Source organism: Centropristis striata, chromosome 8 (genome assembly GCF_030273125.1).
Source record: "Centropristis striata isolate RG_2023a ecotype Rhode Island chromosome 8, C.striata_1.0, whole genome shotgun sequence".
Classification (NCBI taxonomy): domain Eukaryota; kingdom Metazoa; phylum Chordata; class Actinopteri; order Perciformes; family Serranidae; genus Centropristis; species Centropristis striata.
In genome coordinates, this window is record NC_081524.1 from 11,765,861 (window position 1) to 11,792,788 (window position 26,928).

A 26,928-nucleotide genomic window follows, 5' to 3' on the forward strand; every position below is an offset into this window, starting at 1 on the left:
CGTACAGATATTTTCCTTCTATGAATGTGAAAATGGATGCTATGGACAGAAAGAGAGTATAGATGACATAAGAGAGGAGGATTTGAGACACATCAGAGCTGTTAAGTAAACGCTAAAGGAGAAAGAAGCTTGGAGAAGAAAGGCAAAGAAGTCCCATAAAGGATTGTCAGACATGAGAAAGCCCCACGCAGGAGCAGATATAATTAGTTTACAAGAGAAAAGTAGGCAGATGTCGGCATCTGGGTCATCTCACTGGACAAAAGGATGCATCTCCCGGCACAGCTCATAATAGCCAAAAGAATTATGCCATCACAGAGATAAGCTCAGGACTATGGCCAAGAATAAAAGCCTTATCTTCATATTCTATAAAGGCGACTGACAATGATATGCTTCGACAATGGCAGGCGAGAAGACAATGTTCATTTTCTATTCAATATTACTCCCACAAATGATGAAAACAGATGAAAGGAGACGCTGGACGGCTCCATTAGTAAAAGTCTTGACACGAAACAGCGTTAAACTTAATGATTCAAGTTTTATTTGGTAGGAGTCACAGCTATTAAGACACTTTAAACAGAAAATCAACATTCATGAGACCAGTGAGAAGTGTTTCCCTACCATTAAAGCTTTAAATAACAATGATGCTGCTGCCAAAATGGGAATCTGCAAGTGACAGTAATTACCGTTTTATTTTAAAAAGGGGTCGTTCTCAGGTTTTCATCACATTTAAAGAGTCAATATCACTATAAGGTGCCTTTGAGACAGAGTTTCATTATTTTATTACATTTTCATGATGACTGAGAAATTCTGATAATGACACCAAAAGGCACTTTATAGTGATATTGACTGTAAACGTCAGCATGTCAGTCAGATTTAGTCCAGTCAGCTTGTTACGGGACACTGACCGCCCTCATAATGTTTGTGTGATTGGACCCTGGGATCCAGCCCGTCACCACAATCACCATGTCGCCCGACTTGAAGAATCCTCTCGCTTTCCCTGAAGCGGTGGATGGAAAAAAGGAGGGTGTGTGAGTAACAGAGTATCATAGCAAATGACTGAGCAGACTTCTGGAGGCATACAATCACATCAACAGCTCACACACACCTATGTCCATGCCAAAGTTGACCCTGTTGTCAACATCATCGGCCCAGACGGGAGCAGGCAGAGGGTGGAAGAGGACAGGAAACACTCCTCTTAACAGCTGCGACTGGCGAGCCGTCTGAGGAGAGGAGAGATACATTCACAAGGGTTTTTTTTCGTGTAGTAAATATTTGTCCCATTTTCTACCGCAAAGTGAAATAACTACAACTTATACTAACTGTATACTACTAACTACTAACTTTATACTAACTGTTTAGTATAAATTAATTAGTATATTCAAATTAAAAAAAAACTTTGTCTTAAGGGGGATGGGATGGGAGATAAGTTATAGAGGTAATATAGTGACGAAATATAGGAAAAAATACATAAATGCAAAAATGAGATGTACTCATTATAATAATGATACGAGAATCATATTCTTAGTGCAATAGAATTATAATGCAGTATACACAGTATTTTTAGGTGAATAGTTTTATAATATGTAGGTGTATGGTGATTCAATAAACAGATTTAGAGCAGTTCTATAGACCATTTTTCGTAAACAAACTTTGACAATGCACGCGCATGCCAGATGCAAAAAAAAAAAAAAAAAGGGCGCTAATAACACTGTGATTGCGAAGGAAACTCCCTATTTTCTGACAGGGCTTTTTTTTTTTATTTGACTGTCGAAATGCTGTCTCGTCACTCGGGGATAGGCAAGTATAAAAAATGTATCTGTAAGTTTGTCTGTCTGTAATCCGTAAACTCAAAAGACGTATGTATGTATGTTTCCCCTCATCTTCAACATGTTAACTGTCACCTACCAGGCCAAACTCACACGCATCACCAACACTGCTGCCAAAATAATCAGACTCCCAACACTCAGTCTCACAGAACTGAACAACTGGGCCATCTCACGCATTGCAACCACAAAAGACCAGGACATTACACACCCACTCAACCAGCTCCTCACCCCACTGCCTTCCAGTCGGAGGTACAGAACCATAAGGTGTAAAGAGGCTCGCCTTGAGAAACGCCTGATCCCTGCAGCCATTGTTGCTCTAAACAAAAGAGCGCGATGAGCACAGAATGTTATGTTCATGTCAAGTTTCTCTGCCATGTGTTGTTGTGTGATGTTACAGCTGATCATCTGTGTTATTTGTTAAAATGTACAGTGCTGTGAAAATGAATTCCCCCTGGGGACAATAAAATCTAATCTAATCTAAAATTAAAAATAATAATGTTATTTATTTTTATACAAATTAAAGTTTTTATTAGTACCTTTTTCGGGTTTGGCAGCCCACGGCATGACATGACTTGTTCAAAACAGATTACAATTCTTCCTTTGATTAAAGTTTTCTCGTGAATTAATCCTACTTCTGTTTCCTTTTGCAACCGACGTGCATGCGTGACATGTTTTGATAAGGGGTCTATCTGGAAATAAAGACTTTGGCTGCCATTAATACATCGGTTGGTAACCTTTTTGGTTTGTGAAAATATTAAATAAATATGGTAATCCGCACTTGAGATCCCTCAACACAGGGTGTGAGAAAATAAATTATGTTTAGTTCAAGCAAAGAGTTATTCTGCTTCTCATATTGTTTCATTTTTATGGATTCCTAGGGACATGAATATGTGTAAGCTTGCATAATTTATATTAAAACAGCAGAAATGGGAAAAAACAAAAAATATATATAATTTATTTTGTGTAGTAGAAGTATGTGATTTTAAGGGGTTCTCTTTGACTCCTTGAGGAGTCAAGACCAACAGGTTTGGATACATTGATTCATCAGAACTGTGAGGGCAATTTTCCTTTCACTGATATTTTAGCCCAAAGGTTATATAAGTGAGTATATAACTGAGTGAAATGAGCCGTATGTATCTAGGTGGCAGCCATGATAAGTGGGGGAGTGTGAGCAATCACTCTTAATATGACGATCATTTCATTTCACTTTTGATGATTGGTTGCCTTTTGTTCTTTTTTCTTTTAATTCCAGACGGATATTAGTTTTTCACATTTAAACAGTCACATATTCACATTTCACTGCTGCAAAACCAAAAACCAAAACCACTTCAATAACATCTGTTGTTGTATAATTATGTAGCTCAATGTAAGCACAGTCTGATTCTCTGAACACCACGGCTGATTCTTCATATAAATTCTCTTGACCTCATTAAGTTTTCCTATGAGGTCAATGTTACGAAAATGACATGAAACTTTGTTTTGACTATTTGACGGAAGCCAATATGTTTGGTTTTAATGCCTGAATAAATATCCTATCTTTATTGAAGATTGATTGGATTTTCAGTTTGAGAGCATGATTTTATTCCTTTTCAGTGACACAGCTCCTTCTCGTGCTCAGATTTCTCACATTTTGTGCTCACACTCAGGTTTCTGCTGCTTTCTTTCAAAATGTTTGCTTGAACTCAAAAATCACCTGCTTGTGTTCACATTTCTTCTTCTTGGACACAAACATTTTGCTCACATTCACATATGTCCTGTGAGCGCTCAGATTTAAAGTCCACTTGCTCAAATCTAAAGTCTGCGCTCTAAAAACTTTCGTGCTCGCACTCAGCACGTCCCCTCAGGTTGAGGTAACTGCTCAGACTGAAGGATGTCCCTCCTTGCGCTTAAAATAGTGTTTCACCAGCCAATAGGGAGGCAGCTAGAGTGTGGGGCGGGTATCGTCTGTTTGTAAAACCGCTTCTCAAAATACACCAATTTACCATATTAGCCAGCTATTTGAATTACCACCTATTTAAGACGCCAGCGAATATTTATGAATAATTGATCTTACGTAATCCTATAAAGAGTTATTGTAGTGTAGACATCTGAGTGCGAGCACAAAATGTGAGCATGTGAAGGAGCTGTTTCACTGAAAAGAAATAAAATCATGCTCTCAAACTGAAAATCTACGCTCTTGAATAAAGATAGGATATTTCTTCCATACCTGTGGACTAAACTTTCTATTTGAATGGTTTAGAAAAAATCTTCAGCAACACTATCAGACTACCAAATTTGCATAAAATGGGTTAATTTACAATAATAGTTTAAATTACCAACTTCTCTATTAGCTTATGATTATAATGGTATTGGCATTATTTTAGAAATGTTTCAGTAATGCTTTACTTTGTTTTGTTCAAGAATGTTTTCAAACATATATGATTAGGTTCCCCACCAGTATTAAAAAATGTCTGCATTTATGTAAACATAAAAAGCTGTTTTAGACTAAATAGAGCAGTAAATGGCATATATTGTCCTTTTTTAATGAAGCACGTAAAATAATGTCAATTCTAATTTTCTCTTGTAGATATTGTTTTATTTCTAATGTAAATATCATATTTTATCATTCTATCAATAATTTGTATATCAAAAACTCAAGAGCAAAAAAGCAAAAGAGAGCATTCTGTGGGTTTCTACAGTTTTCAACGTTCAAAATGACCGTCCTGTGATCTGAGATGTTATGGTTTTCATCATGAGTAGGGTCACAGGTGTGTCCACACCTGGTCCAGATGTGTTGCTCTCAATCTAACCCTGAACCTCTGACCTCTACATGGAGCATTTAGCATGTGGAGGGGAGATCTTATATGGATTAACTCCACATGACTTTAAAATAATCATGATCTACCTTAAAAGCAGTTTGACCAGAAACAACTGTCTCATAAACAGAAGCACATTCCAGTAAAATATCCCACATAAATGAGCTCAGACCAATCCGGCATCATTAGTGCTGACACCATTTACAGAAACAGACAGTGAGAGCAAATATTGACTATGTCATGCACTGCTCAGTTTTAAAAAAAAAAGTGTGAGTCACTGTGTTTCAGGCATGACAAATGCACTGCCGGTTCATGGAGGCAGACTGTACCTGAGGCCTTCTGGTGATGGCAATAATAGGACAGCGAGGGCGGTACCTGGACAGGAGATGTGCTGCCCTGAAGAGAAAAAGAGGAAAGGAGGAGGGAAATATATTTTCAGCCTTGGCACAATATTTCTATGGACAGACAGGTGAAAAACCAACATGAAGTGTCTTAGTTAAGAGTTGCTCCAGCTGCCAAAACAGCTTCAATGCTGCTTGGCAAAAATAAAATCCGCCACTGAAGAGATGAACATTATTCTACTAAAACGTAATCCCTCATTTAATGTTTGATCATGGTGGAATCCTACATGTCGTGTTTCCCTTACATCTTCACGCAGATCTCACTTTAGTCATGCTCTTATTGAGGCACCAGTCAGTTGAGCCATTTTTATAACTGAATTTTCTGCCATCAGAATAATGAACTCTCCCTCAAAGTCACCTTTCGGCCCAGCTAGCAGCGCAGCTTTAGGGACGGCTCTGTCGTTCCGTCAGTTGGTTCACCTTTGCTCCAGACTAAAATATCTCAACAAACTATCAGATTGATTGCCATTAAATTTTGGGCCCAGAGGATGAATCCTAATGATCCTCACTTTTCCTGGTGCCGGCATGAGGTTGACATTTATAGTTTTCGCTGCAAGGAAGAAGCCCGGAGGGGATCGTGCTTTTGTGGGCGTGTGCTTGCATGCGTCTGTCTGTCTGTCTGTCTGTCTGTCTGTCTGTCTGTCTGTCTGTCTGTCTGTCTGTCCGCAGCAAATCTGGACCCATTAGCCTAATATCTCTTGTGCAGATTTATGACTTGGTTGTGGTGATTCATAATTTTTTTTGAAATCTATTTTTGAAATTTGTCAACAACTGCTTCCATTACATAATAAAAGGCATTTCTAGCAAATGGCCTTGCTGTGGCTAAAAACTAACATCCATAGAAAAGTTTGGATTCATTTTGAACCAAAGCATCTGCAGATTAAATTATCTTTTCATCTAATCTGATCGTTAAGTCAAAATGTGTCCAATCCTTTGATATTCTCATCTAATTAGCAAATGTGAGCATGCTAACACGCTAAACTAAGACTTGTAACATAGCAAACATTGCATCTGTTAGACATCAGTATGTTCAGTTTTGTCACTGTGAGCATTTTGGCATGTCTACATCAGCATTCAGCTCAAAGCACGGCTGTGCCTTTAGTACTGACTCACAGAGCTGATAGCATCTCTGTGGACTCATCTTGTTCTCTTGCAACCTTGAATAATAGAAAAAACAAAAAGGTCAGCTGGGTCGGCTGTATATGTCTAAGAGCATGGGAGGATGTTAACTGCTTAATTGTATCATGCAGTTGCATGATTTGCATTTGTTATATTCTCATTTTTCTCTGAATGTGGAGCCTGTGTATGTATGTATGTATGTATGTATAATTGGGTTCATGCATGCTAGCATTTCAAATATGCAGTCACATGTGTAGTATATCTATACTGTGTGTGTGTGTGTGTGTGTGGGTGTGTGTGTGTGTGCGCAACGTGGAGAAGTATTTATTTTGCCAGGCAGGGGCGTTTACAATATTTCTAAGTGGAACACAATATGGTCAACATAAAACTCTCCCCTAAGGATGTGAAAGCAGGAACAGAACTGCAATATTCAATCTGCAGCTTTGCTCTCAAGAACAAAGAATCTGTTGCTCCAGCCTTCAAAGAGATTCAAAATATAGATTAAAAGAGAGTCTGTCCAGGGAGAAGAATAGAAACTCAAAACCATGAATGGCAGTGAATTTACTGGAGCCCTACCCTTCAACTAATGAGTCTACTGTATGTGAATGCAATGTATCCACAGAAATGCACTCAAGTGGGATGACTCAGCGCTTTGATATTTTTACCCAATGCCAACGTTGAGTGGTAATACAGGACGTAGCGTATGGCCTGTATGTCAAGAAGTGGAAGGGTTGATGAGGTCCGGAGGGACGTATGACTGAGTCATCCCTGTTTTGCGTACATGTTTCCTTTTCCCTGAACAAATAGTCTGATTCTGATTATAACCATTCGTCCCTCCAGACCATCCATTCTAGCATGTACCAGGTAGAAGGTTATGGTGGTTGGTGGATTGACGTGTAGAGCATCGGACATTAATGTGGGAGATTGAAGCTTGTGTCCTGGTGCAGACCTTTAAATTCACATTCAGGAATGACAATCTCTCTCAAGCCTTTAAGGAGTACAAATATGCCTTTTTGCTTTCTTGTAGCATTCTCTCTTTGCAAGATAAATAGAAAAATTGCATTAAAAAAAAGGAAGCGGCCCTTGCTGAGTCCGAAGGCAATTTTTATGGTTAATTTTTTGTAAATACGAATCAAAAAAGATACAACATGTTAGTGAGGATTTCGTTACCTACATATTACGTGTAAAATTATGAGTGCTGTCAATATTCTTGTCCAACTCTGCAGGAAAATGAATAAGCATGTTTCCCAAAAAGTCAAACTATTTCTTTAAGCATACACAGTCTGGTGATAGGCTTTCTTTACACACCTGCTGGTGGTGGTGAGGACTATGATGGCCCCAGCGCAGCATTTGAAGGAGGACTCCACAGCTCCGATGGCTGTGACCTCTGTGGGGTCAGAGGAGAGAGGGGTGAGGCGACGCAACTCCTCAAACAGCTGCTGGTGGAAAATGGCCGCCTCCGCCTCCCTGCAGATCTAAGAGACAGAGACGAGGAGGGGGAGGGAGCCGTTATCAGAGGGCTCTACTATAATGTAGCAGAATGGACGTCATGCACACACAGAAAACACACACACACACCGAGTGCATCATTGCAACTGCCTCCACGGGAAACAGTCCCTTGGCGGTCTCCCCAGATAACATTACACAGTCGGCTCCATCCAGCACGGCGTTGGCCACGTCACTGCCCTCCGCTCTGGTTGGCCGTGGGTGGGCCACCATGCTCTCCAGCATCTACAAACACATAAACACGCATTAGTCTTCTAAAATGCAACCAAGAAGTCTCCACAAGGCACTGTCAAGGGATTCGATCAATTAATCCATGAAAAATAAGCCACTCTGTACGTCACTTTTTGTCCAAGATGAGAAAGTAATGCCAGGCAAACAGGCTTTAGGGAGAGAGGGAGGGGAGGAGGTAATGGCTTTGTGGATGGATGGTCAGTAGCCGAGGAGAAATAAGAGATCATTTAGGCCGAGGCGGGCGAGTATGACTTTGTGAAATCATTATTGATATGCCGGAGACTCAGTAGTACGAGTCAATAAGCAGGGCAGACAGTTGGAAAATGAGATCGCCTGCAGCATCGCCCTAGAGACGGCGGCGTTTTTGTAGTAGTTAAGACGCTGCTGCTAATGCTGATTAGTTCATGTGTGGGTGATGTTTGTGGGCTCAGGTCTTCAGTAGCAAACCTGCTATAACGCTGTCGCTCTGAGTCAGGAGCTGTAGCATAAACAAGATATAGCACTGTGACTCAACATGGCTGCAGGATTGTGTGTGTGTCTGTGTTAGTGGAAGGGGTGTGAAATGTGTGCATCTTTGAGGATGAATTTATTGGACAAGGGAGTGTGTGTTTGTGTGAGTACACTATGTAGGAGTGCAAGGTTAATGTGTGCCTGTTAGATTTAAATGTTGGTTAACTTGGACCCGTTTGACATTTGATTGGATAACACTGTAGTTAGAGTCTGAATCTGCATATTTTATTCTTCTGCATTGCTTTCTGTGCTCGTCCCTGACCTGTGTGGCACAGATGACGGGCTTGCCGGCAGAGTTGCAGCGTCCAATCATCATCTTCTGGGCGATGAAGACTTTCTCAGCTGGGATCTCGATGCCCAGGTCGCCCCTGGCAACCATCACGCCGTCGCTCTCAGCCAGGATCTCTTCAAAGCTGACAGGCAGATTAGGGTTGGGGATGAGGAGGCAAAGGATTGAGAGTTTGGGGTAGAAATGAGTTGGAGAAAAGCACAAAAGGAGAAATGAGCAGGGATGAAGACGCAGAGGCAGGAAAATGATGACGATACTGTTTATGTCTGTGTGATATTATTATTATTCAAATGCAGGTCTTCATCTGCAAAAATGGCTTTTGCTAACAGCTTCTTGAAAAAACGGGATGGCATTGCATTGTGATTTAAATCTATGTGCATGTGTGAGCATTGCAAACGAGGACAAATGCAAATGTCAGTGCAAAATACAGCTGCAGGAGACTTCACACCAAATGTTAGCACACACCATCAGAATCATTATGATCTGATCAAAAGAAAAGAAAATTAAAAAAAAAAAAAATTAAATTACAGTCATAATTTAACGATATAAGCATCCAGCGAGAAATCCAGAGGAGAAACCGAGAGATGAGTAAGGACATGAGAGGGCTGTGACATAAATTGTGTCAGATATATTAAGTGGCAGCTATAATTCACACAGACAGTCACACAGATCGCTTATCACACTGTAGATGTGTAAAATCCAGAGCTGACATGTGTCCATCCATCACTGTCACTCAGTCTCACTGCCTCCGGCTGCTCAGAATAACAGGAATGGTTTCGAGAATTTTCTTCGACTCACTTCTGAACGCCTTGCCGGCTTTCCACCTTGCTGATGACTTTGATGCTTTGTCCGTGCGCCCCCAGAGCTCGCCGCACATCTTTGACATCCTGGGCGTTGCGGATGAAGCTGGCGAACACTATGTCTATGCCCTGCGCCACCCCAAACCTCAGGTCGGCCTCGTCTCGCTCACTGACCGCCTGCAGGCCGATGAGGTCGCAGCCAGGGAGGTTAACGCCTTTACGGCTGCACAGCAGCCCGTTGGCCTCCACCACCGTGTCCACCCAGTCAGGACCTGCAGAGGAGGAGTTCATTAAACTGTCCTCAGAGCTGATTGAAGACAGCCAAAAATACATTTGTTTGTAATAAAGGAGTCTCGATTCTACTGAATCTCTTCAAAGGAGACAGGACGGAAATGAAAAGGTTAAAAACTTTAACTAGATATCAATATGAAACTTCACCTGTTGATTACTTACATTAGCCCTATAAGTGTATCATATTTGATACATGAGTTTTTGAGACCTCTACATCATCAGTGTGATATTTTTTTCCCTGAAAAACCTGATGTATACAATTAGATACATGCAGTACCGGGATAATCCACTAGGGATCAATTACGTGAAAACTTAATTTCAGCAGATGTTTGAGGAAAATGTTGAAAGGACAGTAAAAGTTTAAAGTTTTACATGTTTTTGTTAGTTCAAGAAAAACAAACTGTGAGCAACAAACTGCACAAAAAGACCTGATGTATCAAATATGATAAAAAAAAATTTGAATTCATATATGCAAATTGATATTTAATTAGTTATTTTTATTACGATTTGTCATCAGGTTCAATTAACACTCCAATTATTTCATGGTTCAGGCTTTATAGGATTAAGACAATCCTTTTTGTCCTGTATTAGAAGCTTTTTTTTCCCTAAAATGTTATGTTTAACTATGCAAATCTTATATGAATTCTTATTCAACACTTGCTGATTTGCTAAAATTTTAAAACAGAAATCTGAAAATTGGAGCCAGGCTCTGAATTAATGTTTCATGTTGTTGATATGTTAGAATCAAAGGTTTTTACAGAAGGAATTTTGGATAACCCTTTTTATCTCCCCAAAACCATGAAAATGTTTCATCGGAATAAAATGTTTTATAAATTAGGCTATGAATGATACACAGACAAAACTCCACAGTAAAAAACCTTCAGAATATTAATAGGACTGAAACTGGAAGGTTTGGTGCATGTTTGTGCAAATGAAGTGGAGTTTTCTGGCTCATAGTATAACAAAAACTAATTTTGTATGATAAAAATAATTTTTTGCAAGACACTACAGGTGAATAGGGTACAGGGTTTTTTTGATTAGAAGATGTCTTAAATGTCTGTTGTTTAAATATGCAAATGAGGCATTATTTGAGGCATTCACTTTTTGGTGAATTAAGGAGAAATCCACAGACCCAAATAGACACAGTGTAGTAAAATAAACACCTAAATGTGTATTTTGGATGTTTTCTTCCCACTACATGATATAGAAAGAAAATAGCCCAAAATGTCGAAATTGACAAGTGCAAGTTGTCTGTTTTTTTGCCTGCAGCCTAAATTACAATAAACTTTCAGGAGATAATGCAGACTGCAGATGTAAGCATATACTTCATCATTTTAGTTCAGACTGAGGAGAGTCCTTAAATATATTTGTGATTTCTCAAGTCATAATTCTGATTCCCATCCCAGACTGTAGGTGACCCACTAATTATCACAGACTGTGGAGCCTCAGACATGATCCAGACGAGCACAATGGTGGGGAAGCAGATTTTGTTCAGAGGCTGACAGACTCCTGGGAAACAGTCTTTTCATGAACAGGTTACTCAGCTCAGCTGCTTCGTTTGAAGAAATCTCATTCAGAATGACGGACAGGGCCGATCATTATGTGAGCAATTAAGGTGGTCTTTTGTACATTATTGCTATGAATGGATGTGCTGCAGCACCAAAATAGAAAATAGGACAAATGCTATTTTGTATCGACTATAATTAAGGAGTGTAAGTATGTACTGTATGAGAATGTTCAATAATATGTACGTGTATGCAGTGGTGGAAGAAGTATTCAGATCCCTTACTTCAGTAAAAGTACTAATACCACACTGTGAAATTACTCCACTACAAGTAAGAGTTCTGTATTCAAAACCTTAGTATCAGCATCAAAATGTATTCAATATATCAAAAGTAAAAGTACTCGTTATGCAGAATGGCCCCACTCAGGTTGTTTTATTATTGTCGCATTATCATTATTCATGAATTTATGTAAGCAGTCTTTTACTGTCGTCAATGTAAGGATAATTCTAACTACTTAATTCACTGTGATGTGGTTTGATTTATAAAAGTGGGAAATCATTATAAATTTATTATGGTTTTCATGTTAAATCTTCACCTGAAAAGTAACTAAGGCTGTCAGCCCGTGGAGTAAAAAGTACAATATTGCCTCTAAAATGTAGAAGTAAAAAGTTACATAAAATGGAAATACTCAAGTACACATACCTCAAAATTGTACTTAAGTACAGTACTTGAGTAAATGTTCTCAGTTACATTTCACCACTGTGTGAATGTGTTTCTTTATTCTGCATATTGTTTTATCTGTTTTCTATCCGTATCAGCTTTTTTATATTGATTTAGCATGCAGCCAAGAGGTATTTTGTTTCATTTATCTGTATTTTACTTTGTGGAATGTAATCTTAATTGAATTTGATTTAACCGTTTATTTATGTGCAGTTTTCAAGGTGGATTTTGAGATAGAAGAATAACACTCAAAATAAATGAGTTGGAAGAAACCAACTTGTGTTTGCCTGGTGCTTGGAGGGAGTTACAAATATATAAAGCAAGAAAATAACAGGAAAGCAGACACGTAGTTTTTTTTTTATAGTGAACTTAATGTGTTTTACCTATTTCTAATACTTTGAGTGCAATGAGGCCGTCATCAATGTAGATCTTTCCTCCCTCTTTGAGGACTTTGGGCAGGCTGGGGTAGTCCACCCAGATAATCTTCCCGTCTGTCTTGTCTTTCTCACTCTCTGCTGTCACCACACGGACATGGCTGCCCTTTTCCAGCTCCACCTCCTCCTCCACTTTCTACACACATACAGAGAAAGTGGATAGAAACGCTGCCTTTAACACCATAATCATCTCTTTTATCTACACATATTTTAAAGACAACTAAGGTCACATGTGCAAACAAAATAAAATAATGCATTAAAGAGCATCTTTATGTGAACATTATGCATGTTTTGTCATGTCTGTGAAGGTGGAACCTGTGGTGCAGTTTCTTTAAGTTCTTATGTTTGCAGGAACAGGTCTACACACAGACACAGCTGTTGTTGTTTGCAATGAGCATAAGAACCAACAAACTGAGACATTTGTTAAGCTGTAATTCATGCTCTGCTATTATTCTGAATAAATACATTCTCCACTCGCATGCAACCTTTCAAGTTCTGATGTTGTCAGTTATACAGTACATCGATTTGTTGGTGCTTGTGCAAAAAAAACAACCCCAAAAAACACTAAAGATCAAATATTTGGCTTTCTTGTTCCAGGAGAGAATCTTTCTCTGTTTGCTGTTGCAAAACCACAACCTGTGCCAGAGCCGGGCTGAACCCTGCCCGACCCAACTCAACACACTGTCCAGACACATGACTGACTGTTTGATTTAATGGCATGCCAAGCTTCAACACGCCAGCGCGGTTCATGATGGCTGAATAGTTCTGGTAATTCACGTCAGAGGCTCTGAGTACCAGTGATGGTGATAACGTGGCAGAATTCAACTGTACAACCACTGCTGGGAAGGGTACTTTAGAAATGTAATAGTATAATAAACAATAAATAATAAATAGGGTTGTTAAAAATGTAATAAGTAATGCAAATATTTTTATTCCTGTAACATATTAGATTTACTATTAGATTTAGATTAGATTAGATTTACTAACAATTTTTTATCCTGCACTTTAAAGCTGACAAGTACTTCAAACAAATTTAAACCAGGCAGTGTAAACCTCACAACAGTACTCAAAATTGATTATTGTCAAACTTCACATGCCGGTAAACAAACTTTACACTGTACAGTAATATTGGAGCCCTGATCTGATTTTAGAAAGAAAATATTACTGAATTTCCAACACTTAGAGTAGTTCTTGGCTTGGCTGTTTGCAGGCATGGCGGACTCATGTTGCTCATTGGAATCTAATCAAATAATCTGATTTTCAGATGAACGCTGGTGCAAATTCAAACAAAAGAGCCAATCAAAAACAGTCCATCAAAAGCCGTCATACGACCACAGACTGTATAAATAATGAACGTAGTGACCGTGATGTCACCCATTGGTTTGTGGACTGCCTGTTTGAGTCATCAAGTTCAGTATTTTCGGAAACGGGGAACAGACCATATTTGGACTACAGCCTCTCGACATCTCAACCTGACTGAACGAAGTCGCTGCTAATTCATGTTAGCATTAACTGGAGCATCAACTGGGATGTTAGTTTTGGCTAGCAAAAAACAAAAACTAAATGCACGTTACATACCGAAGAAAAATGAACAGCGACTCCTTGGAGTGTCCTTGTAGTCCAACCAAACATTGAACAAGACATTTTTAATGAACAAAACGTTCAAATAAACTGTCATTAAGTGAAAATACAGTGTGAAAGGGTCAAAGTTATGAGACCAAACCAGTAAAAGTACTTTTTTCTTTTTCTTATACGCAATGCTTTTCTTCTCTCCTGATGACTCTGACGGCTCACCTTGTTAGTGACCTGTCAATCAAAGGTAGCCACGCCCCAAATCATATGATTCTTTATCTTGTATTTTTTTCCAAATGGGGCCATTATTTACACTATTGACATCAAATTGTCTTGAAGAAGATTTTTTACTAGTGATTGAGCCCATAGTGTTGTCCTAAAAAAAATTCTGAGGTAATAAATCAAGTGAGAACAAAGCCTCATTTTGTATTAAAATGAATGGACCCAAATGCTTCTGCAGCCGCCGTAAGTGCCCCCTGCTGGAATTTTCGGTAGAATGCAGCTTAAGGCACTTCCTGGTTTACCTCACTGCTCAGACCCGAAGGTGACTGATGGTGTTGCTAAAAAAAACCCTCAAAAATTGTTTCAACGACTTTGTTGACCCACGTTGTTGTCCAGAAATGACAAAAGAAAGCATTCCTGCACAACTACATGAATGTTAAATTATATATATTCTTATGTTCTTTGTAATCACCAACATTTTGATTAGCAAATAACTTAATTTCATTCTTTTTCAACTTACTGTAACACGTACCAATTACTTTATTTCACAATTTAATCACATAACTAGTACCTCCCAACACTGGTAATAATTATACCCCACATAATAAGTCAACTACTTTCTACAGTTGTCGTCTTACTTTTAGGTTAAAAACAACTGCTTGTACAGCAAGTTTACATGGGAGAAAGATCTGGGGACATCTATTCACATGAAGCCTGGAGGAAAGCGTTGCAGTCATGGAGACATGCACACACGCTTAATTTAATTTAGAAAAATGAATAGAAACTACTGGACTCCATCAAAAATGTCACAGTTGGATCTCACAGGGAGGATGCTGCCTGCTGGAGATGCAACACAGATAGGGCCACACTGGTCCACAAGACATAATATACAGTCATGGAAAAAATCATTAGACCATTGTTTTCTTCAATGTCTTGTTCACTTTAATGCCTGGTACAACTAAAGGTACATTTGTTTGGACAAATATAATTATAACAACAAAAATAGCTCCCAAGAGTTTAATTTAAGAGCTGATATCTAGCCATTGTCCATGGTTTTCTTGATAATAACCAAAATTATTTTTTTTTAAAACAATGGAAAATGGCTAGATATCAGCTCTTAAATTAAACTCTTATGGGCTATTTTTGTAGTTATAATTATATTTGTCCAAACAAATGTACCTTTAGTTGTACCAGGCATTAAAATGAACAAGAAACTGAGGAAAACAAGGGTGGTCTAATACTTTTTTCCATGACTGTATGAACGTGAAATGGTACATTTAATCCGTCAACAGCTATGACCGCGATTCATAACTTATTTATTATAATTAGTCTGTGGAATACTGACTTTCTATAGAAATCATGTGCAATAATTCAATTTGTTTTGACATTTTTGTTCCATTTACTTAAAATGTATGTCAATATTTGCACATTTTTATTTGTACATATCTCTATTTACATAAAAATTGTTGCATTTGCATTTTATATTTTTCTTTATTTAGTGCAGCATGCTTTTTTCATCTTTATTTTATTTACAGACTTACTTTTTTGTTTCTTATACAGCAGCAACTGTGACAAAGCAAATTGCTATTTTTATTGCAATCAGTTATTGTCAAATGTATTAACAACATACTGGAAAAAGAGCTCTTTGAGTATTAGCAGCATTATGAATGTTGCTTTCACATTTGTGGTTTTTTGTGAAACTAGCCCTCCTTAATGGGAAACAGGAAGTGCTGAGTCATTGGAAGTGAAAAGAGAAAATTGGCTGCAAAGAATGGAGAGATGAGTTTGCTGGGATAGCTTCTTTTGAGCAGCTTATCTGCAGATTAAATTGAAACGTTTTCAGAAATATGTGGGGTTCCTCTCTGGAAATAGGTAGAGATGATCAGCGTAACAGTTGATATCCATGCATCCTCAGTCTCTGTGCATCATAATTGTCTATGTCCAGTAGATGAACATTGTGTTATATTACTCACTGCTAAGACGAATGTGTATTTTATTTTCTATTTTTTTAAATTTGTATATTGTTGGTTGGTTTGTAATGATTTTTTATATGCCGAAAAAGCAATAAAATGTTTAATCATTAAAAAAAACAAAAAGGCTGCTTATAAGTTTCTGTTTAAGTAAATTTTCAGGTATTTAACTTAAGTAGAAGGAGCACTCGCACAGTGTAGAAATAAACTGTTAGAAGTAAAAGTCCGCCAGCCAAAATCACAAGTAAAAGCGCCACAAATGAAAGTATTCATTATGAAGAATGATCCATTTCAGAATAAAATATGTTACATAATTTGATCATTAATGCACTAATATGTTCATCACTTTGATGCTGCAGCTGGTGAAGGTGTAGCTAATTTGAATTACTTTATTTCCTGATGGGTAGTTTATATCTAGATTTTTATATGTTTCTATTTTTCCTATATTATATATGTCATATACCACTTATACTATACTGTGTATATCTCTGCATATATTTAAATATATGTATTTATTGAAGTTCATACTACTACATGCAACAACTTATTCAACTTATTTCACATGCTAAAATATATTTTCTCCAATGTGTAATATCTGTAAAATGCAAAATACTTTCAGGAAAACAAACAAACAGATTAAAATATATCATAACAATAAATGCCAAATAGCAGAAATGTATTTGTATGTCTTATTTTCTATATTCTTATTCTGTCTTCAATATCTATGTGTCTGTATCTTGAGCTGCTGTGACAACTAAATTTCCCCACTGTGGGATAAATAAAGTCTGATCTTATGTTTATGTTTTTTAATGATTTATATTTTGTGTTATTAATTAGATTTTATGAAATTATGAAATGAATGCAATGAAGAAGAAACTACAATATTTACTTTAGATGTAGTGCTGAAGAAGTACCAAATAGCATAACATGAAAATACTAATGCAAAGTACAAGTACCTCAAATTGTTACTTAAGTACAGTACTTGGGTAAATGTACTTAGTTACTTTTCACAACTGTCTATCAATAAATGTTCTTCCTGTTAATGTAAAACTGCTAAAACACCCAAATCATTGTTTGATGATGATATAGAAGGCCAAGAAATTATAATTAGTTGATAAAAATATAACAAAAATAATACAAACCGTCTAAGAGTATTTTATCTTCCAATTAAGCTACTAAACATATTTTAGAAGAGACAACCAGATCAGCGTGCAGCTCAAATATCATGCAGAGCGTTTTGTAAGCTAATCAAAGCATGAAGAGGTTTCCAAGAGCTTGGAGTTATTTGTTCAGCAAAGCAGACGGCATGCCTCAGCAGCACAAAGAACAACAAAACATGATGATGATGAAAGAGCAAATGAGGACAAACAACCAGCTGTTCTGCAAAAAATGTTTAAGAAAAAGCAGGTAACAGCCGGTAAGAAAAGATGATGATTCAAAGCAGCGTACGTGTTTCCAGCAGCTCTTACAGCCGACTGAATGTGACCGGTTGATTAGACGGTTTGACAGATGGAGCAGAACATGTTTACCCCTTTCACCAATCCGGTGCGGATCTCCGGACCCTTCGTATCCAAGGCGATGGCAACCGGCCGATAATATAAGGGGTCAGAGGTTATCGTCTCCACCGCCTCTCGGATGTTCCTGATGGTTTCCCCGTGGTACTGACAGACGCATGGAGGGAGACAGACAGAGAATCAATACACGACTGGAGGGAAGACCAAACATGTGTGTAAGTTAGAACGGAGGAGTACTGCACATACTTCATGTGAGCCATGAGAGAAATTCAGACGAGCAATATTCATTCCTGCCTTGACCATCTCTTGGAGCTTGGGGATCGATCGGGATGCAGGACCTGAAAGGAACAAAGACAGAGAAAGGGAATTTTACATTAAAGCTGAGTTTTCTTAAGCAAAAATGACCCTGATTCCAGCTTTTCCAGCTTATTTTCTGACAAAATAAGCTTTTGAATGTGTCAACCACAGACATACAGTCATGGAAAAAATTATTAGACCATTTTTTCTACAATTTGTTGTTCATTTTAATGCCTGGTACAACTAAAGGTACATTTGTTTGGACAAATATAATGGTAACAACAAAAAAGCTCATAAGAGTTGAATTGAAGAGCTGATATCTAGACATTTCCCATGGATTTCTTGATAATGATTGTGGTTATTATCAAGAAAACCATGGATAATATCTAGATATCAGCTCTTAAATTAAATTCTTATGAGCTATTTTTGTTGTTATCATTATATTTGTCTAAACGAATGTACCTTTAGTTGTACCAGGCATTAAAATGAACAAGAAATTGAAGAAAAATCTATAATCTAATAATTTTTTCCATGACTGTTTGTCCTTATCCTGTCCGGTTTTGCAGCTATCTAAGAGCAGCAGCACTTGAGATAACAAAGACCAGAGCACCAGAACTAAAGAAAAGGAAGGACACAATTTACAAAATCAAAAAAAAAAAGGAGATTATAAGTTACGGGATAAGGAATCTACAATTTGATGTGAGATACAAGAGAATACTGAAAACAAATATCATAGAAAAACATAAAACTATATGTTTTAAGATATCGCAGAAGCCAAACTATTTCTATGTACTTATATTAGTTTTTATTTATTATTATTTAATTTACTTTATTATTTTCTATTGTTATATTGCATCATTCAAATTTGTATTATTATTAATATTCAATCAATCAATAAGACTTTATTTGTATAGCACTTTTCATACAAGAGAAATGTAACACAAAGTGCTTCACATAAAAAAAACCTAAAAAAAAAACACAGATGTTGTAACACTTGGATGCATGAACAGAAAAAAATATTTAATTCGAATTATTCTATTAGAATATTAATATTATTAATATTGTTTTGTTTAATTTATTTTAAATAAATTATATATATATTATATATATACTATTTCTGAATGTTTTATTGGCCAAAAATATATTGATATAATATTGACTTGGTTGGTCCATCTACCTGCTGCTTCATCACTTTGGACACCAGCCTCTTTGTGAAAAAACAAAGCAGATAATCTGGAGATTCATCACTAAGATGCAATTTGTAAATTGTATTTCCTTCTCATTATTTTCTCTTTTGTTCTGGGCAGAAGAAAAGCTGAGAATGAAACCCTGCCAACAATCTGGTGGCCACCCAGCAGCACCAGGGAGCTGGCTGTCTGTCTGACACACTGCCAGTGATGACACACACACACACACACACACACACAGTTGCCAGAAAACAAACTTGAAACTGAGACTGACTGTCTGCGAGCGGTTGCCACACTCACCGATGGTGCAGATTATGCTGGTGTTGCGCGCTGTGATTGGCTCCTGGTCGATGTCCAGCAGACAGAGATGCTCCAGGAAGGTGTCGGCCATGCTGGCATCCAGCTGCTGGCGCTGGATGAAAGAGTCCGGCAGTGTCATCGTCTCAGAGTAGCGCCTGATGCGAGCTGTAGTGACGGAGAAATGTTGTCAGCGGGGTGAACCCAGTCATGAAAACTCTACTGCCAACTCCACCTGTGAATACAAATTAACTAAACACCTGAACACTGAGAGAACTCTATGTCTCTGTGTAGGAGAGCGCAGGGCGGGCTGGCACGCTTCTTACTCTCCGTTGTAGTTCTCTGGCGTCTTTTACAGGTGCATCTCAATAAATTATAATATCATAGAAAGTTTATTTATGTCAGTAAATCAATTTCAAAAAGTGTAAATAACACATTTTATAGATCCATTATACACAGAATGAAACATTTCTTGTCGTCTTAATTTATTTAATTTCTTCAAATTATAATGATTATGGCTTACATTTAATGAAGACCTAAACTTCAGTGTCTCAAAAAAATGATAATATTACAAAAGAACAATTTAAAAAAAGTATGTTCAATATGGAAATGTTGGCCTCTGAAAAGTATGTCCATCTATATGACTCAATACTTGGTTGGGGCTGTTTGACTTGAACTACTGGAAATGGACTTTTACATGATATTCTAATGTATTGAGATGTACCTGAATGTTATTCTAGCCAGCAATTGAAAGGTCTCAGCTACAAATAAATATGCCTTGATGTGCACCGAGGTTTTCTTAATTCGGGTGACTTTTAATCAAAGTCATGTTGTGCATTGTTAAATGTTGGCAGTGTTAAAAAAAAAAAAAAAAAAGTATGAATATTTAATAGAATATCTGTTCATTGCTAAAACCAATCATTTTATAAAATTCATCCAAGTGTCTTATTTATTTTTAATTTTATTATTATTCCCCATTACCCTCACCAAACATTTTTGAGACTTTCAGATGTTTTAACTTTTTTTTTTTTTTTTTTAAGATTATTTTTTTGGCATTTTTATGCTTTTATTGAAAGTGAAAGGGGGTGATAGAGGGGAGGACATGCGGCAAAGGGAGCTCAGGCCGGATTCGAACCCGGCTCCGCCGCAGCAAGGACTCAGCCTTAGTGGTAAGCGATATACCAGTGTGAGCAACCTTGACGCCCCAGATGTTTTAACTTTTACTTGTTTTTTTAGGATTTCGTTTTAAAGTATGTGTCATCTACCGAGAGTGGTGGAAGAATTACTCATATTTTACTTGAGCAGAAGTAAAAAATAAACTGTTACAAGTAAAAGTCATGCATTCAAATCTCAAGTTAAAGTTCCAAAAATAAAACTAATTCATGATGAGGAATGACCTTTCAGAACAAAATATATTATACAAGTCGAGAAAGCATTAACATGTAGCATAAAACATTTAAATGCAACATTTGTGTTTCTGTGACCTTTAAAGCACAGCTGGTCTCCCTACATGAGGAGAAAGAACAACACTTCTGCTGGGCCTGTGTGTGAAGCAGGGAGATAAAACTGTCAGCTTTCAACCACAGCCTCTCAATGTGCAGTGACAGCAGCAGAGAATGTGCACACAAAAGCACAAGAACACACCAAAGAACAAAGACACTGACCTGACATTAGCTACAGCGTGGAGGGGTCATGAAGATTTATGAGTCATAGGAGTCAGAAACATGAAAACAAAACACTGCAGTTCAGCAGATTTTTATCAACAGAGACCTGATTTGAATGCTGATATTATTGCCATGTAGAGGAAATAAAAAGGGTTTGTATGGTGACATTTGAAACTAATGAGAAACAAAAAGGTCTCCACAACAGTATTACAAGATGTCACGGCTGGTGTGAGCGGGGTAACAGGGACCCAGTGGAGACTACGTGGGCTTACAGAATCATGGGAGGACAAGGGTCAAAACCTCAAAAGTAGAAATTCACTCCAAAGAGGCAAACAAATCCAAAAAAAGGGCTTAGCAGGGAATATTAAGTCCATGAAGCTCCATAAAAGAGGCTTGAAAGCAACAGCTTAATTGGTAAGAAGATACTGGAACGCTAACAAACTGGCAAGGAGCGAGAGGAAAGAGCTGATTGAACATCTGCAGGGCTGATGAGGACAGAGGGGACAGGTGAGCAGAGGGGCGGGGCAGTCAGGTGACCGGGAAAAGGAGGGAAAGACTGGGGACATCTGGTGGCTGCATGGGAAATGACAATAAAGGAGCCTGAGGAAAAGGAGGGACAGAGAGGCTGGTAGAGGAAGGAGTAAAGACAAACTGAGATGTCGTGATTCTCAGAGGAGACGCTCAGAAAGGAGGCTGACTTGGCTGTCAGTGTTGGAGTGACATGTCATCTTCTCAGTGCTGAATTATTCTCCATGAGAGAATGACACATGGATAGATGAGTGTGAAAATTATCATTGAAAAACAACAACAGTTCAAGTATGAGGAGTAGTTGAAAGTATAGTGTTTGTTTAACCTGCATTCAATTATTTAACCTACATTAAATGCTTTTTACTTCATCAAGTTATTATACTAAGAGTCATGAAAAAAAAATCTGCAAAAAAAAAAACTTAAAAAGGAGGGAAAAAATGAATGCGGAAATATAAGAGGAATATATATTAAAAAATATAAGTAAATAATAGTAATGAATTATGGTTGCAGTGTTTAACATGTGATACAGGTGCATCTCAATAAATTAGAATATCATAGAATGTTTATTTATGTCAGTAATTCAATTCAAAAAGTGGAAATAACACATTATATAGATCCATTACACACAGAATGAAACATTTCATGTCTTCATTTATTTAATTTATTCTAATTATATTGATTGTGGCTTACATTTAATGACGACCTAATATTTAGTGTCTCAAATTTTTTTTTTTTTTTTTACAAAAGACCAATTTTAAAAAGTATGTTTAATATGGAAATGTTGGCCTCTAAAGTATGTCCATCTATATGACTCAGTACTTGGTTGGGACTATTTGACTTGAACTAATGGAAATGGACTTTTCCATCATATTCTAATGTATTGATGTGCTCCTGTAGATGAGTGTGAAAACTATCATTGAAAAACAACAACAGTTCAAGTATGAGAACAAGTTGAAATTATAGTGTTTGTTTAACCTGCATTCAATTATTTAACCTACATTAATTTCTTTTTAGTTCAACAAGCTATAATATTTAGAGTCATGAATTTTTTTTGGAAGAAAACAATTAATGTGGAAAAAGAGGAATAAATAAAATAATATAAGTAATGAATTATGGTTGCCGTGACATGTGATAAACCTGCATTGAATCAAAACTACTTTTTGTTTAGTAAAAGATCAAAATGTGCATTTGTTGCACAGCTTATCTTGCATATATAAACTTTTGGTTTCATTTAGCAGTTTCCTTGGTGGAAGTCCACCTCGACCTCCTCCCCATGTGGACTTTGATTAGAAACGTATTTGTGATACGTAAAAAGAAAAGTGCAACCTGTGAGAAAATGTGTTTCCCTCCACTACTCTATAGAGTCTGGCAGATATATCAGTTCACAGATATTATCAGCCTATCAAAGTCTGATATTTGCAGATATGGAGTTTTTTTTACACAATTTATAATACAGAGAATTTAGCTTGGCATGATTTACAATGGATGTTTGCACTTATGACCAATGCTTTTGATTTACATTTTTTGTTTTTATTTATAACTGCTTTTTTACCGTATTTTAACTGTAAAGTGACTTTGAGTACCATGTAAAACGCTCTATAAATAACATGTATTATTATTATTATTATTATTATTATTAATATTATTAATATTTTATTTCTTTTTTATATATATAGTCAGCAATTTACTGAAACTGAGCAGTATTGATGTTTATTTTGCTATTTATTTTATTCCTATTTATTCTTTATTTTCTCAGTTATCATTTATAGAACCTGCTGACAATGTAATACATTGTTTGTATAATCTATAACAATGTATAACAATAATAAATGTTATTTAATTAAGTTTTATGTGTGAGAAAGTAGCTCTCTGGGTACATTTGCAGACTCTGAGTGGTGAAAAATCAGAGCACAATCCACATAATAAGGTCTATTTTCATTCCAGCTCCAAAAAAATCACTACATCTGCCCCCATATCGGTTATCAATGAATTTCCCCCCTCTAAAATCAATATATGCATCAGTCTCAAAAATCCCATAACGGTCAGAAAAAAACCCACTCAAACAATTTCTCTACTGACAAGCACATTTAGCCCATAAGAACCCAGACCCAGTTATCCTTAAAGGATGTGTTTCCCATTTCTGATGTTTTAAAAAAAAAATACTACCCCTAAATGTCAAAGATCTGTGATGTGACATATACATTACAATGGGCGTTTATGGTATATATGTTCATGATATTTTTTATTTTAAAATAGAAAAAAACTAGACACATTTTCTGCTTACAGAGACACAAACTTGCCTTTTTCTTTTGCATCTCCACAACATATATCAAAATTGTGACTTTAATTTGTTCAAGAAATTAGGTCAGAACAAGTTAAATGCAACACAGGACACCCTATTAACGGATTAGAATTGTTAAATGGGTTTAAACTTAGTCTCGTAACAAAAATAAGCTTTTTAAAATGAGCTACTTTTACACATTTCTGTTTCCAGTCACACAGTATACGTCGCTTAGGGATTTAATGAGCTAAGGTGAAGCATAAAGCTGAATATGGGAGATTCTAGAAGATTTAAAGTCTTTGATACACAGGTGTCACCATGGGTTCTTATGGGTTAAGCTAAACAAATATTTGTTTTAAATATATATTTTATGACCCTCTTTCACTTACTCCTCGTGAAGCCTTTCAGTGACACCACCCGTCACCAACCTGAGTGCAGACCACTAAAAGGAGCTGATGCCTTTCACTCAAAGCTCTGTGGTACCGGGTTGAAGGGGCTTTGAGGCAGAACAATGGCATCCATTTGAAAGAATGTCACAATCACTGAAGCCTGCAATTTCTGCCACTGCAGGAGAGGAGAGAGTAAGGACCAGCGAGGAGGAGGAGATGACAGACAAGGTCGCGGCTAACGGCACAACAGGAGCAAAGAGGTGAGGACAAAGGCGAGAGAGAGAGAGAGGAGGAGGAGGAGGTGGAGGTGGAGAGAGGAAGAATCTGACAAGGAAGATTTCTATAGAGATGTGATGGAGACAAAAAAAAATACTGTTGCAGTTTAACACCTTGTTGACCAATGCCTTTTAATACGTGTCCTGTTTTAACTGTGTGGTATAAATTAAAACCCTCTGCAGAGAGGGTTATAATTTTATTTATTTATTTTTTTAACTCAGCTCCTCCATCCTGTTGAATTTAGTAGCTGTCAGTGTTTTCTCTCCTTTTCCCTTCCTGTCTTTTTTCCTCTCTCTCTCTTTTTCCACCTCCCTGTGACCCAGTTCTGCCGCACTGCTGCACACATCATTACATGTCCCACTGAGATGCTCCTCTGACACATCCCAGAGTGTACACATACACACACACACACACACACACACACACACACACACACACGCACACACACAAGGATGCAGGTACCTGTTACTGGAAGGCTGACTATAAATAACGCAGGTCAAAAATAGGGTTGTGAAACATCCATCGAGGCACCATTTTTACATCTGATAAGAGAGGTGAGGCAGGTGATGGGCGTGGCCTGTTAGCAGCAGGTCACATTCCTGCAGGTCAGCGTGCCATGGACCGGCGAACTCAAGGTTAAAGGGCCAGATATTTGTCCAGCTCTGACTGCACTAAAGTTCTAAAGCATCTGACAAATGACACATTTATCTGCACTATCTGACCTACAAGTTACAACTGGGTTATATACATGATGAAACAATTTGATGTTGCATAACCGTATTAGAAAATGACAAATTATTATCCACAAGACTAAATAACTGCACAAAAGCTCCTTTGTTCTTCACTTAAACAGTTAATCCAGGTATTTAGTCCCTAAAAGATCATCTTAAGGTTTTTTTTATCATGCAGAAGGTGCATGATCAAAATTGTTCTGCATTCAGAATATAAAACACAATAATTGGTCCACTTACCATTATTTTTCAAATCGTTAATTTTATCCATTTTTGTATAAGATCCAACTCCACAGCACAGTCCCTCCTCCTATTGGTTTATTTTAGTTATTTTAATTCTGTAATTTTTCTGTCTTCCCTCCTCTGCCTTTATCCTCGTCTGTGCTCAGGTCGCGCACCTCTGTGAGTCTTGTGACACCTGAACGAGCCTGGTTCACTTTCTTCCCCTCATTGTGACACTCTGACCCCTCTGTTGCGCCTCATCTCTCCTCCCACTCGCACCATTTGGAGTGAGGCCACTGTTTGCAACAGACAGAGGGTTCTGGATGAATCAGTAGCCTGACGGGGCCAAGATGATGCTAAAAATGGAAGAAAAAAACCCACTATGTGACAGTGATGACCCTAAACTATCCGGGTGCACTGCAGTTCAAAGTGAGATTTGTCTATTTGATATTATGTAACCCTAACCCTCAGTTCGTGGCACTATTGACCCCAAACCGCATGCAGAATATTTTACTTTGAAGTTTTTTCCACACGATGGAATATATTGTGCTGAAATGATCTGTCTTTTATTTGAGCCGCAGAAAAATAATTGTCCATCATTTTGATTATATTTTCATTTTTCAGGTCAGTTGCTCTTTCCAGCTTCTCAAATGTGGGGAATTGTTGCTTTTATGTTTTATATTGTTGCAAAGCATGTGGAGACTTCACTTTTAATAAGAGACAAGCTGTCTTTCACTAATTTCTGTCCTTTTTATAGACAGAAATTATTGTTATTATTATTATTAATTATTTCATTTTTTATGAAAAATTGATCAGATAACTGTAAAATGAACTGTAAAATTAATACATTTTAAACCATAGTGTAAAGATGAGGTAGAAGCACCAGTTTTAATCTCTTTGTGAGTTATTCTTTTTTATTTTATTATTTTCTTTTATTTGTGTATAGTTTTTCTTAAAATGTATTTATTTATTTATGTATTCTTTTTTTCACATTGTCTCCTCACAATAGCTTTATACATAATTTACTCTATATGCAAGTTATACAATTTTTGTGTTTTTTGAGTATTTGACTCTTTTAAATATAAATAGACAAATTAATTCTTAAATGAATGATCTAGGTCAAAAGTTAATAAATCAGTGACAAATGATTCTTACAATAATTCAAGTCAGCAGTTATAAATGTTAATAAGTTACACATATACTAATTCTGTCCCGGATGTTCTGCGGTGAAGGTCAGAAATCAATCAGTCTGTTGGAGGAATCCACAAGATGAACCAAAGAGCTTAAAAAGACAAAGAAAGTGTCATAATTTAGAAGTATTAACACCAGCCCAAACCTGGCAACCCAACGG

General features: G+C 37.2%; 1 protein-coding gene across 3 annotated transcripts; it reads right to left on the bottom strand.

The window, feature by feature from the left end:
* Window positions 1-521: 521 nt before the first annotated feature.
* Window positions 522-25,789, bottom strand: pklr (pyruvate kinase L/R). Of its 3 annotated transcripts, none has more exons than XM_059340058.1 (12): window positions 25,596-25,789; window positions 19,490-19,654; window positions 17,952-18,043; window positions 17,721-17,852; window positions 12,377-12,563; window positions 9,476-9,749; window positions 8,651-8,801; window positions 7,720-7,872; window positions 7,450-7,616; window positions 4,951-5,017; window positions 1,106-1,220; window positions 522-997 (listed from the first exon to the last, which is right to left on the bottom strand). In XM_059340058.1, the coding sequence occupies exons 1-12, from the start codon at window positions 25,624-25,626 to the stop codon at window positions 891-893; spliced, it is 1,641 nt and encodes a 546-aa protein (XP_059196041.1). In that variant the 5' UTR covers window positions 25,627-25,789; the 3' UTR covers window positions 522-890. The 3 variants fall into 3 exon arrangements, with proteins under 3 accessions (XP_059196041.1, XP_059196043.1, XP_059196042.1); XM_059340060.1 differs by lacking the exon at window positions 25,596-25,789 and adding an exon at window positions 24,349-25,467; XM_059340059.1 differs by lacking the exon at window positions 25,596-25,789 and adding an exon at window positions 21,151-21,890.
* Window positions 25,790-26,928: the final 1,139 nt, after the last annotated feature.